At 43.6% G+C, this 12,108-nt stretch overlaps 1 protein-coding gene across 3 annotated transcripts in view; it reads left to right on the top strand.

Moving 5' to 3' along the window:
- LOC149372419 (uncharacterized) overlaps positions 1-12,108 on the top strand; it is a 128,314-nt gene that overhangs the window by 26,539 nt on the left and 89,667 nt on the right. For all 3 annotated transcript variants that reach the window (XM_089566896.1, XM_089566894.1, XM_089566897.1), the window contains exons 4-7: positions 2,002-2,183; positions 3,895-3,965; positions 6,457-6,513; positions 8,183-8,263. In XM_089566896.1, coding sequence (XP_089423022.1) covers positions 2,002-2,183; positions 3,895-3,965; positions 6,457-6,513; positions 8,183-8,263 — 391 coding nt within the window. The remainder of the gene's footprint in view (positions 1-2,001; positions 2,184-3,894; positions 3,966-6,456; positions 6,514-8,182; positions 8,264-12,108) is intronic.

Below are 12,108 nucleotides of genomic sequence, written 5' to 3'. Positions count from 1 at the left end.
TACTACTCTGCGTTCGTGTCCACGAACAACTACGGCCGCGACTGTGTCGTCTTCCACTGTTTTCCGCAAGATCACAAGCTCGCAGCGCAACCGCTCGCTGCTGTGACGGAAGAATTCAAGCCGACTAAAGCAAGCTTACTCTGCTCGAAACACTTTCGTAAGAGCGGCTACAGGCAGAGCTTGTCCTAGTGTGATCTCTGGAGATTTCTGTCGAAAAGGCGCGGCTGAACCATGACACAGTTCCATTGATTTCCTCGCCCATAAGAGGCGTGTCACCATTCCAAAGAAGCGCCTCTTTTAAAAGTAGAAACATGCTCACTTAGCCCCTGAAGAAACCTTATAGAGGCTTAAGCATGTGTCGCTCTCCTCAGCTTAGGTGCGGCCAGACCACCTGAGACATGCTCAGCAAGGCTCGGTTAGTGACTTTATACTCGGTTCGACGTGTCCAAGCAAGCAAGCAAGCAAGCAGAGCAAAGCACAATAAAGCAAAGCAAGCAAGCATCGAAGCTCTTCATATGCGGCATCTCGTTTAATCCTAGCTAAGCAATTAAAATGAAAGCGTTCGACGTTGATTTCGGATGCAAATTTATGAGAGAAATGAATGCCAACCGAGTTTTTGCAAAAAACACCGCAACCTTACTCGGTTTCTTCATCAAGTTGTGGCAGCGGGCGAGTTGCAGCTAGCTTGGCTTTTAAACACACATATAGTTGGCAACTACTTCACTGGACCTAAACTGCAAATCTAGGAAGGGCGAACGTTTCCGAGGCAGCGATTAATATTTTCTGGCATCTGCTGAACGCGCCAGGAGTGAAGCGTATTTGTGCGCGTATTTGGCTTGGTTTTCAGCGCACCACGATTGCGTCACTATCTTGTGGTCACATGCCTCGCAGTGCTTGGCCACTGAGCTTCGCTAATTTTGACACCAACTTTGTGCTCCTTCATCGTTTCCTTGAAATACTTTCTTGCCCCAACCTGCAACGCCGGGTGCTGAGAACAGGATTTTTTGTACACAGTGCTTTGGGCCTTTTCTTTAGGATGACGCTCTTCCGGGCGAGCCAGGAGGCGTCCGGTGGTGGTAATTGACTTTAGTATTGTTCGCACCCCTTCCTTTCAGAGAATACGAGCCGAGGTTGTGCTGGCACCTTTTACGCATGGTCTGCATCGCGTCTTTGACGCTGGCGTATGCTTGTGCTAGGCGTAGAATTTTTTGCTTGTGTCTTTTTTGGTTTCAGGCGATACGTGGAATGAGCAAATTGTAGTATCCTTTTCTACGGAGGTCAGTAAAAAAAAAATAGTCGCCGTATTCGCTTTTACAACGCCACGGAAAGCTGCGATCTGCCCTCAACGCAGCGCCGCATCCGCATTGGCAGCTTCTCCAGTCCTCAAAGTGACGTCACGACCTCTCTTGACCAATCACGGGAGGCGGCGCGCCGCGCGGTGTGCCCCGCGGCACAGGCCGCATATTTCGGTTAAAAAAGGCAATTCGCGCTTGTTTTTGCCTTATTTGGATGCGATATTCCAGTATACAGCTTGAAAAACTATAGGATGCCGCTGCTAGCCCGATTTTCAGAAAAAGTGCTTCAGTCTCCCTTTAATGTTTTAAAAATTTTGAAAACACAGTTACCGTTGGCGCTGTAGCCCAACAAATTTTGGCTATTTCGACGAGTTACAAGCGCTGGAGTGGTTGCTTTGCCTGCATGAAATTAAATTGAGGACAATGCAGGAAGCTATGTAAAGGAAAATGGTAAAAGTATATTAAGAGACAGCAAGAGAGCGGAATGAGTTAGGAAACAAATTCATCTCTAGGCTGGATTCGAAGAGGGAATAAGCATAGCAGAGGGCAGCAGAGTCATTTGAAAGTCGGGTGAGCAGATGAAATGAGGACCTTTACAGTACAGTGTGGTCGCAGCTGGCGCGGGACAGAGTTAAATGGAGGTAATTGGGAGAGGCCTTTGTCCTGCAGTGAACATAATGTGGCTGTTCTTTTCTTCGTGATTCAGGTGAAGGAGGTGAAGAGCAAGGTGTTCACTAACCTGGAGGGGGCGAAGCAACAGCCTGTCCGGCCGAATGCCTTGCCACCTACGCTGCGAAAACCGACGAGGTGCAGCACATCTTCGAGGGGCAGTGTGCGAACCGAGGCTGACGACGCAACGCCAACAAGCGAACGCCATCAGGATTCACCGTAAGATTGAACTTTATTTCGTAATGCTTCATGGAAAACTGGACGAATCGTCCAGTAGTGATTTTAAATGGCTTGGAGTTTAGAATTTATACTCCTATTGTACTGCATATTTTGCTGGTTGATTTTGTTAATTACGCATTCACTGACTGAATAGTAAGCTCGGGACACGAGGCATGGAAAGCAGGAAGGTGAATGAATGTTAAAGGTGCACTGAAGAGGATTCTGAACTTGTCTTTTTGCCGCGGGAACTCGATCTACACGTTCCTAGCATTCTTAGAAACTGCGACTTATTGCTCTGTGTGGCCGATTTCCCTAATTAAATCGAACTAATGTCCGGCTCCCCCCTTTATTTTTTTAATTCTCCCCGTACGGTGGGTGGAGTCGACCAACACGTGAAGTGTCTTTCAGCCAGCTCCATGGAGGCTTTGCTTTCACTTTATTTTGTTTTTTAGGTTTCCATGAATAAATAGTTTCATTCGCAGATAATATAGCCACAAACGTAAGCCCGCAGAAATAAAAATACGCGCGGACTATTTGCTACTACGTATTATTACTACTACGTATTACTCCGCCGATGGCAGAGCGGCAAACCGCCACGGGACTGGGTGAAAGGCACTCCACGCGTTGGTCGACTCCGCCCACCGTACGAGGGAGAATTAAAAAAAAAAAAAGGTGGGAGCCGGACGTTAATTCAATTTAATTAGGGAAATCGGCCACACAGGGCAATAAATCGAGGTTTCTAAGAAAGCTCGGAACATGTAGATCGAGTTCCCGCGGCAAAAAGACAAATTCAGATTCCTCTTCAGTGCACCTTTAATATTTCAGTCCATGAGAAAATAAATTCTTATCTTGTACTTTGAAGGGGCTTGACCTGTTTGCGCAGTGCTTTTCTTCATCTCATTTTGTCAAAAAAAAAAATGTGAGCCAGTGCAGTTTTCTGCAAAATATTTCCCGCTTAGAGGAGAGACGTCAAGCTGCTGTTCCTTAAAAATCTGCTCCTGGAAGTGGTTCCAGCGATTATAGTGTGAGCAGTTCTGCCACACTGAACTAAAGCTAGAGAGCTGAACTGGAATGTGAGCAAGTGTAAATTAATGGATATTGCTCTGCCTTTTGTACTGCAAGTGCCATCTTGTAAAGTTTCGCTTTCTTTCTCTGCATCCTTTCTCCTTCATTCTGAAGCAGGCATTGTGCCTCTTCCTGTTGCATGTTCAGCCTATTCTCCCTCATTTCTTAACCTTATGTCTGTCGTCAAGTTTTCAAACTGAACAGGAAAACAGTTGCCTCCGTCATTGTGCCTGAGAAGCTTTTGTTACTTTACAAGGCTTTGGCATTGTTGTCTCATTGCGAAACTTTCATTCCATGGTCACGAAAAAGTTTGATTTCTTTCTTAAATTGCTTTTTATGCTCGCAACATTTGGGACCAATGTTGAAATGAAAGAACACTTGCAATTGTAAAAGTCTCGCTTTATGTACTACTCAGCCATTCTCAATAATGTAATGCTAGTCTTGGTTTCTATTACCCTTTTAGAGAACTAGAATGCTCTTCAGGCATAGATATGAATTCCATAAGCAAAGTTCATTCTCTCTCTTTTGGCTTCTTGTGCGAAAATCTTCTTTACTGATCTGATAGAGATCCTTAGAATAGGAAATTCTTCTTTTTCCAAATATCATTTCTTGTTCACTCAGTCTGTGTAATTGGCGTGTCTTTCAGAGCTGGCGATTCCTCCAAGGATGACACGGCTGACAGCACCACCACGGCGCATGAGAGTACCGTCATGAAAGGTACGCTGCCTTACCCAGTATCTCCTTCATTGTTTCATCTTCACTGAACATTTTTGATAGGGCAGCTGTATGTTTGCTGATGTGTCAGCTAGGGTGATGAAGTACGAGTTGATGAGGAATAGTAACGCAGTTTGCAGCAGCTACAGCTGTGTGCTTCTGGTGTTTTTGATGTTTTTGATGCATTTTAAGTCTCATCGGGAAAAAAAATGTGATGTCGGTCATAAAATTCACCCATTAGCTGGAGGGAATTTACCAGACTGGAAGTGACAACTATATGTTTTGTTGCATATCCATTGCGTTTGTGTCACCACCTCTAGACGCCTTCGGGGAAACACCTAGCTCCCAGATAGATGGCCTGAAAACATGTCTGATTGTGTGCAGACAGACGTGTAGGGGCCTGCAAACGTAACCATGGAAGCATGACGTAAAACTCATTTTAATGGCATCAACAGCTTCTAGTGCTATCGCATTGCCAACACATAATCTAAGTGTCCCTGAGAATTTTTTTTTTTCGGTAGCCGCAACAGTCACGGCCACTTATTTTGATTCACCTGCTCATTAGCTGGTGCAGCCATGGTTCACAGTGGTCTGCTGATGATGTTAACCTTGGTAATGGCTGCACATACAAATTGTCGTTTTCAGAGGATACACACAAAATGTTCTTGGAAATTTTGACTTGTTTTTGTGCTCAAAGGAATAGCGTCCTGTTTTCAAGGTTCTCAGTAACAAATTTCGGGATGTCTCCTACATTTATGATTCCAGCCGTTGCCAACACGCAAGGGTGGCAGCAAATCACATTGATTTTGTCTGCTGCTCACATCTCATAGATCCTACCGTAGTTTGCATGCAATGAATTGTTCACTGCAGCAATCTGAGCAACTCTTATTCAAAAGAAAAAAAATTATAGACAATCCATGAAATTTGACACGGCAGAGTATGCATTAGCATTAGGGTTCCCCTTGGACGGAGCAGCCGCTCTCGCTGATGAGCTCAGATCATGCGAGCGGCTGGCATTGTGCAGTCCGGCAATCACTGCGTGACACCTGATCCAAACCAGCAATCAGTGGAACACGCTGTACCTACTCTCCCCATGCACCAGCCATCGCCTCCCACCCTCTCTTCGTATTCCATCTCCCTCTTTAACTCTCTCTCCCCCTCTTGTCTGAAAAGTGCTGTTTGCATGCAGTGAGGCAACTGAGCGCTAAAGCATGTGAGATGTCAAGGCGTGCATCTCGGTGCTGGATTGGTCAACATGTGTACTGCATAGCACTGGCACTGCCTGACCGTTTTTGGCAGCGGTGTCCTGAACCCCTAGGGAATTGCACGTACTTCATTGACACCATCGCATATACTTGGTATGAAACTTTTATAATGTTTATAACCATCACGGTGGCGCTCAGTTGGTGCGTGGCATTTGGCTGCTGAGCATGACTAGGTGGGTTCAATCTCGGCTGTAATGGTCACCTGTGAAAATGCCGCCTTAATGAGATTTCGATGCATGTTGAAGATCCCCGGGTGGTCGAAATTAATCCAGAGCCCTCCACCATGCCATACCTCATAGTACACAGTGTTGCTTTGAAATGTAAAGATCCGTTAATTGTTGTTACGAAATTGTTAAACAGGGAGATGTAGAGTTTTGCTTCAGGAAGGAATTGGTTGTGAGTTTGTTACTGATAGCTGCCTGCATGTTATTATTTAAAGTCTGTGGCTGGAGCCAATACATTTCGAAACTTCAAAAATAACGAACGAAACAGTGGCCCACTTAGACTTTAGAGCTCAACTGAGACATCAATAAGCCTATAAATTATCATTCTTTTCTGCACTTTGATTGCAACTCTCCATTGAGGCATCGATACACCTGTAGATTATCGTCTTTTTAAGTTCTGTGCATGTGTTAGCAAAATATGAATGGAGATAACATGAGCTCGTACATCGATTTTGACTGGCAAAGGGTAACGTACCATGCTGTTCTCAGACTTGCCCACAAAGGGGCCACATATATTATCATCTTTGTAACTGGAACCAAGGCATTATTTACCTGCTGCTGGCAAAAACATTTCGTGTTTTCGTTCTCGTATTGTCACATCTGCATTTCGTCTGTCACACGTGTTGATTATGCACATGTAAACTTAGTGACGCTGACGCGTAAATATTTTCATTCTGTATTTTTTATTTGCCTGAACATCATCATTCATGCAATTTTTGCCTTAAAATCAGTACAGTTTGAATGCTTATACACAATTTTTGTTCTGTTTTCATTTTTTTTCCCTCTCATTTGCTCAGCAGTGTCGTCATGAAGCCACTTCTTGCAACACCAGCACTGTGTTCTTCTTGACTTTTATATCTTATTCTGTGGCTTTTATGACTCTATCTTTGCCTCACTTAGGCAGGAAATTTGTTCAGATTGCCTGAGTTAGAATTGTTTGATGGATTCTACACTAGCATCGGCTTTTGCTTCTGTTGAGCAACGCTCTAATTGTTGTTTATCCAGGTGCTGATGCAGCATCAGTTCATTCCTCAGGGAAGGGAGCGCCCTCAGTGAAATCTGGTGAGCCAGCTGTTTGCCTCATTCTTCCTTTTGAAAATTATTATATATATATGTGCAAATGTTTTGTGTTTATGGTTCGTGGTTTATAGTTTCCGCCGCAGTGGCTCAGTGGTTATGGCGCTTGGCTGCTGACCCAAAAGACGCGGGTTTGATCCCGGCTGCGGCAGTCGAATTTCGATGGAGGCGAAATTCTAGAGGCCCGGGCACTGTGCGGCGTCAGTGCATGTTTAAAGAACCTCAGATGGTCGAAATTCCCGGAGCCCTTCACTACAGTGTCCCTCATAGCCGGAGTCACTTTGGGACGTAAAACCCTCATAAACCATAAACCATCTCTTTCTGTGTCCGCTGGTCACTGTCTGTTGCACAAAACGGCCTCTGTGACGTTGCTAGCTGTGCAGATGTCACTTGTTTCTGTCGTCGCTGCGTGAGTGTTGTGGAGCTCAGTGCAATAGTATTTATGGTTTTACAGGAGGTAACAGGCACTGTTTGTGTTGCTCTAACAGCAGCACTGCTCACATGTGTTCTGGTGACGTCATAACATTGTGCGAAGTGGCTCCGTATACGCTTGCGTCACGTGAAGCTTTTGTTATTGAGCAGGCAGTCTGAACTAAATGCCCATTTATGTCTCCATGTCAATATGTCTCATTTTCGCTTGTATTACTCGACAGCTGTAAATGAACCAGACAAAAAAGTATCGCCCAACTAGGTGACATGAAAACCTCACTATGGCTACAGCTGTCACATGTAACTGTAGTGTTTTCCTTTTGAACAATTTTTTATTACTGCCATACTGCATGTCTCAGGTTACTACTAGGGCTGTCACTTGTTTTGCGTTCGACTTATCCCTTACTCCAGCTTTGTTTCCAAATCTTGGAAATTTTCTGTAACACGGAGGGAAAAGCCTCTGTTCATTGTAGCCTAAAAAGTTAGGAACTTGTCCAATGTTTAGGTGAATTCCCCATGGTGGATTAGATTTATAATGAGGGAGTAATTAATCATTAGCCCCACCCAAACACTGCTACATGGCTACAAAAGGAAAGCTTTACAGCTTCCGCGGAAACGTCATAGTTGAAGAAAAATCCTGAGGGCTGTACCGAGACGAATTTTTCTTCAACCACGAAGTTTCTGTGGAAACTGTATAGCGCTCCTTTGTAGCTGTGTGGCTGCACTTGGTTGGATGCTAATGAGTAGTTACTCCCTTGCTACAGGTTAGGATATTTAAATGAAATGCTTCTAGCAACACATGGACAGCTGCAAAGATTGTAGCAGAGCGCAGCTTATTATTTTACAGATGGCGCCCTGCATAAAAACTTCACAGCACACAGATATCTTCATGTTTTCCCTGATCAGAGTGTGGCAGTCACATTGTCTGAGCTATGACGCCTGCCTCGGAGCCAAGCACTTTACTTTGTTGCACATCTAGTGAAGGTAACTCTCAACCTTTTTGAGAGGAAAGAGCTGCTTGTAGCATTTTGATGAGCAAAGTTGTACGAATTCAAAGACAGGGACGGAGCAATTTCGTGCTTTTGTATGCACCTGTCTTTCCCCAGTGTCCTTCCTCCCCTCTGATCTACAACTTCACTTACCAAAATGTAGTACCAACTAGCCCCATATACCCAACCTTTGCTGCTGGTTGCGTTCTTCTAATTGCGTGCATATGTGTTTCCAGCCCTCTCAGAGCGCAAGACAAAGCCACCACCAAAGCGCCCAGACTACCCAAGGCCATGGAACACAAAGCCAGCCACCAAAGGTAGGCCACCACAGCTTGTTTATCTGTCACACAGGAAGTTGACATTCACTCCTTGTGAGGAAATTTTGCCTGGTGCGTGACGTTGGGCTTCCTGTCAAGCTCTGAAGAGTGTTTCCATGGTGAGACAGGCCGTGACGCCAAGCGTCTTGCAGAGCCTCAGCCACTGGTCGGGTTACAATGCCTGCTCTGGCATGGGTGCATGTTGCATTGGCAGCCTTGTTTTTGTGGCTTTTAGTTACCTTTCCGAGCTCTTTTTGTCTGTATTTTTCACATTACTAATTTGCTGAATGGTTGCTTGCAGGAAACTTCACTTTGCTGTTCAGTGCTCTGCACGTTAATGTTTGTTGAATGTTAACTCAAATTGTCACACTTCATTTCCTAACTTTTCGGCATACTCATTTTCTGGTCAGGATTGGTGAGAGCTTGTGAGAAATTACAGGACTACTTCGGTACTAACTTGAAGCCAACCTCAGAAAATTCCTGCCTTGCTCGCATTTTCATATTGTTTATTATACGATGTGGGACCACAGCTGTTCAGCATAGTTATTGGTAATCTAGACGTGCAGCAAGTGATGGATTTGGGTTTACAGCTTGTAACTTCTGCAGATAGCTTGAAGTCATCACAGTGTGGTGGAGACACTTGTTTTCCTAATGTAGAGATTTGCACAGGGTGCTTATGATGTTAGCTGAAATTGCTCAGAGATGAAATCTACTAATCTAACTACGATGCCCCTCATAGCCCATGCTGCTTTGGGATATTAAACCTCATATTCATTACAGCTGTTTTCTGCAGAGGCTTTCATCTTCAAATTCTACGGGGTGCGATGTCGAAGGAAGTACACAAAACTGCCACTAGTCAAGTGCTCTCACAGAACAGCACAAAAAATTCACTGCTTCTTCATCTGCTGTCGACTACACAACTGCCACAAGTCCAGCGTTCTCTTGACAGATGACAAAACAACGAATGTGCAAAGTCCTGCTGGCACATATGACTTGTGACAGTTTTTTGTGCTCTCTCCTGACATCGCAACCCTTGGAAACCGAAGCCAAAAATATTAGTGAGAAATGGGGATGTAATAAATTCTTTGAATCGTGCTGGAGCATATCTTTTCTATTTCTTTAACTCATAAGGCTATGCACAGTGGTGCACATCGTTATTAGTGAAAAAAAAAGAACACCTGAAAAATTGGTGACCCTGATCTTTTAAAGGTGCGCTGAGGACAGATAGAAGATGGCTGGTATCGACTGGTATCTAATCTCAGAAAGACCACTCACGGCAAAAAGGGAGCTTTTATTAGCTAAAAAAGACAAAAATGCAAAATATCGGTGCTTGCGATTTCGCAAGTAAAATGCTTGTGTCAGCACTTTTTTCTGGGCCTGTATCCCAGAGGCCATGCTACACAGTCATTCACTTCAAAACTGTGCAAACCGTTCTTTTTGGTAAGGATGTTGCAAGTTTGAATTGACAGGCAAGAAGATTTTTAAATCCAATTTTCTCGGTGGTAAATGCGTTTTTTTCTTGCTGCACAAACTTTAGCATATGCAGAGAGAGCCGGAGAATCAATTTTTGCCGAGAAGGATGGAGTTCTCAGTGCCCCTTCAACACTGAGACTCTGGGGGGTTCGGGTAGTGGGCGAGGCGACGACTTTCACAGGGGGCATATAGGCATAACTATTCATTACACTCACTTGAGAAATGTCAGTAATTGGTTGGTCACTGAGGACAGCTAGGCTGTTGAGCATATTTATTTTATTTTTATTTATTTATTACATACTGTTGGCCTCTTTTTGAGGCCGTAACAGGATTGGGTGCACATATGCATGAAAAAGTACACAATAAAAGACTGCAGAGAAGGAACTTTTCACTCTCATAGAAAGAAACATGGTAAATGACACATGGTGACAATGTTAACCGTTTTGAAAGTGGTTTGCTACCTTCGACACGAATGCTTCAGGAGTGAGCTGGCTTACAATTTCAGAAGGCAACATATTCCATTCACGGATTACATGCGGGAAGTATGAAAATTTGAATGCATCACTGTGGTATCTATATTCAGATAGATGTTTTTCATGTTTTGTTCTTGTGACACGTGTATTAGGCGTAAGCAGGTATCTAGTTTTATCAAGTTTTGTGTCGTTATTCAAGAGGAGGAACAAGAACTTAAGCCGCAACAGTCTAGCTCGTGTGTGAATTGTAGATAGGCCGGCTTTTTGTAAAAGCAGTGAGGGAGAGTCATGGCGACTGTATTTGTTATAAATGAAGCGGACAGCTTTTTGCTGAACACTTTCTAATCTATCAATATATTGTTTAGTGTAGGGCAACCAGGCAATAATACTGTATTCTATAACTGAGCGGACAAGTGAAATGTAGGCTAACAGTTTTGTTTCAGGTGAAGCAAGTCGAAGGGAACGTCTTACGGTATAAAGCGCGGAATGTGCCTTTGTGGCAATGTGTGTCACGTGCTTGTTCCAACGTAGATCGGAGCTAATAATCACACCAAGATACTTGAATTGCTCTACTTTTGTAAGGGACTTCTGTTCAATTCCATAAGTGAAGTTTAATGGTTGTTTCTTTCTTGTGACGGTCATGCAGACCGTTTTCTCCAGGTCGAGGGCCATCTGCCAGTTGTCGCACCATTCCGATATGTACAGCAGGGATTTGTTAAGCAGTATTTGGTCGGCAGAGCTGTTGATTTCTTTGTACATCACACAATCATCCGCAAACATACGTACTGTTGCATCAATATTCTTGCACAGATCATTAATAAAGAGAAGGAAAAGAATTGGGGCGAGCACTGACCCTTGTGGTACGCCAGATAATACTGCTGCTAAATCCGACTGGCTGTTTTCAAAACAGACAAACTGATGTCGATCAGTTAAGTAGGCTTTTATCCAATTAGTTATTGAGCCGTTTCCAAGAAAGTGAACTAGCTTGTAGTGAAGTTTAGAATGAGATACCCGGTCGAATGCTTTTGAGAAATCAAGGAATACCATATCTATTTGCCCCCCTTTGTCTATTGTCATAGCTAGGTCGTGGACAGTTTCTACTAATTGCGTTGTCGTGGACAAACCTTTTCGGAAGCCATGTTGATTGGGAATAAGTAAATTGTGGTTTTCTACAAACGTTGTAATGTGCTTCAAAATTAAATGTTCTAAGATTTTACAAGCCGTACATGTAAGGGAAATAGGGCGATAGTTGGAAGCATTTGCTGGGTCTCCTGATTTATACACCGGAATTACCTTGGCTATTTTCCACATTTCTGGGAGTTCTGCATTTTCTATTGATTTCTTGTATAAAATAAGCAAATACTTGGAAATCCATTCAGCGTAACGTTTCAGAAATGCGTTCGGTATATTGTCTGGGTATATTGAGTGGGCACTGAGCTGAATTATCTTCCATTATATCTTAGTGTGGAGGATGCATGAAGATGTTCATTAGTTGATTAGTGAGTAGTGGTTCGAAGGTACAAATTATACACTTTGTTTGTGAAGGGCGAAAAGAAGGTAAAGTAACATGCATTGAGCAGTCAGTAGATGGTTTGTTCATTACACTTAGCCTTGATTTCACTGAAAGTGTGCCAACACATAGTGCATATTGTGAATTTTTGCCACAGACTTAAAATTGATTTCGGTCACAGCTGGAACACATTTTGGAAAATTTTTAGCGGCACATTGTGCCTTTGTTTACTGAGGTGCCTATGTGACTAATTCCCTGGCATTTCACTTGCATGGTAGTACAGCAGCTTTGTCTGTAATCTAGCCTTGCATGTAATCATTTGTGATTCGCACTTGCATTGTAGACTGATTCTTTTTTGTTTGCACCAATGCACGTACCTTAGGCTAAAG

The sequence above is a fragment of the Amblyomma mixtum genome, chromosome 1 (assembly GCF_055824585.1).
Source record: "Amblyomma mixtum isolate Tamu chromosome 1, ASM5582458v1, whole genome shotgun sequence".
NCBI lineage: Eukaryota > Metazoa > Arthropoda > Arachnida > Ixodida > Ixodidae > Amblyomma > Amblyomma mixtum.
This window is presented reverse-complemented; position numbering and strand designations above follow the sequence as displayed.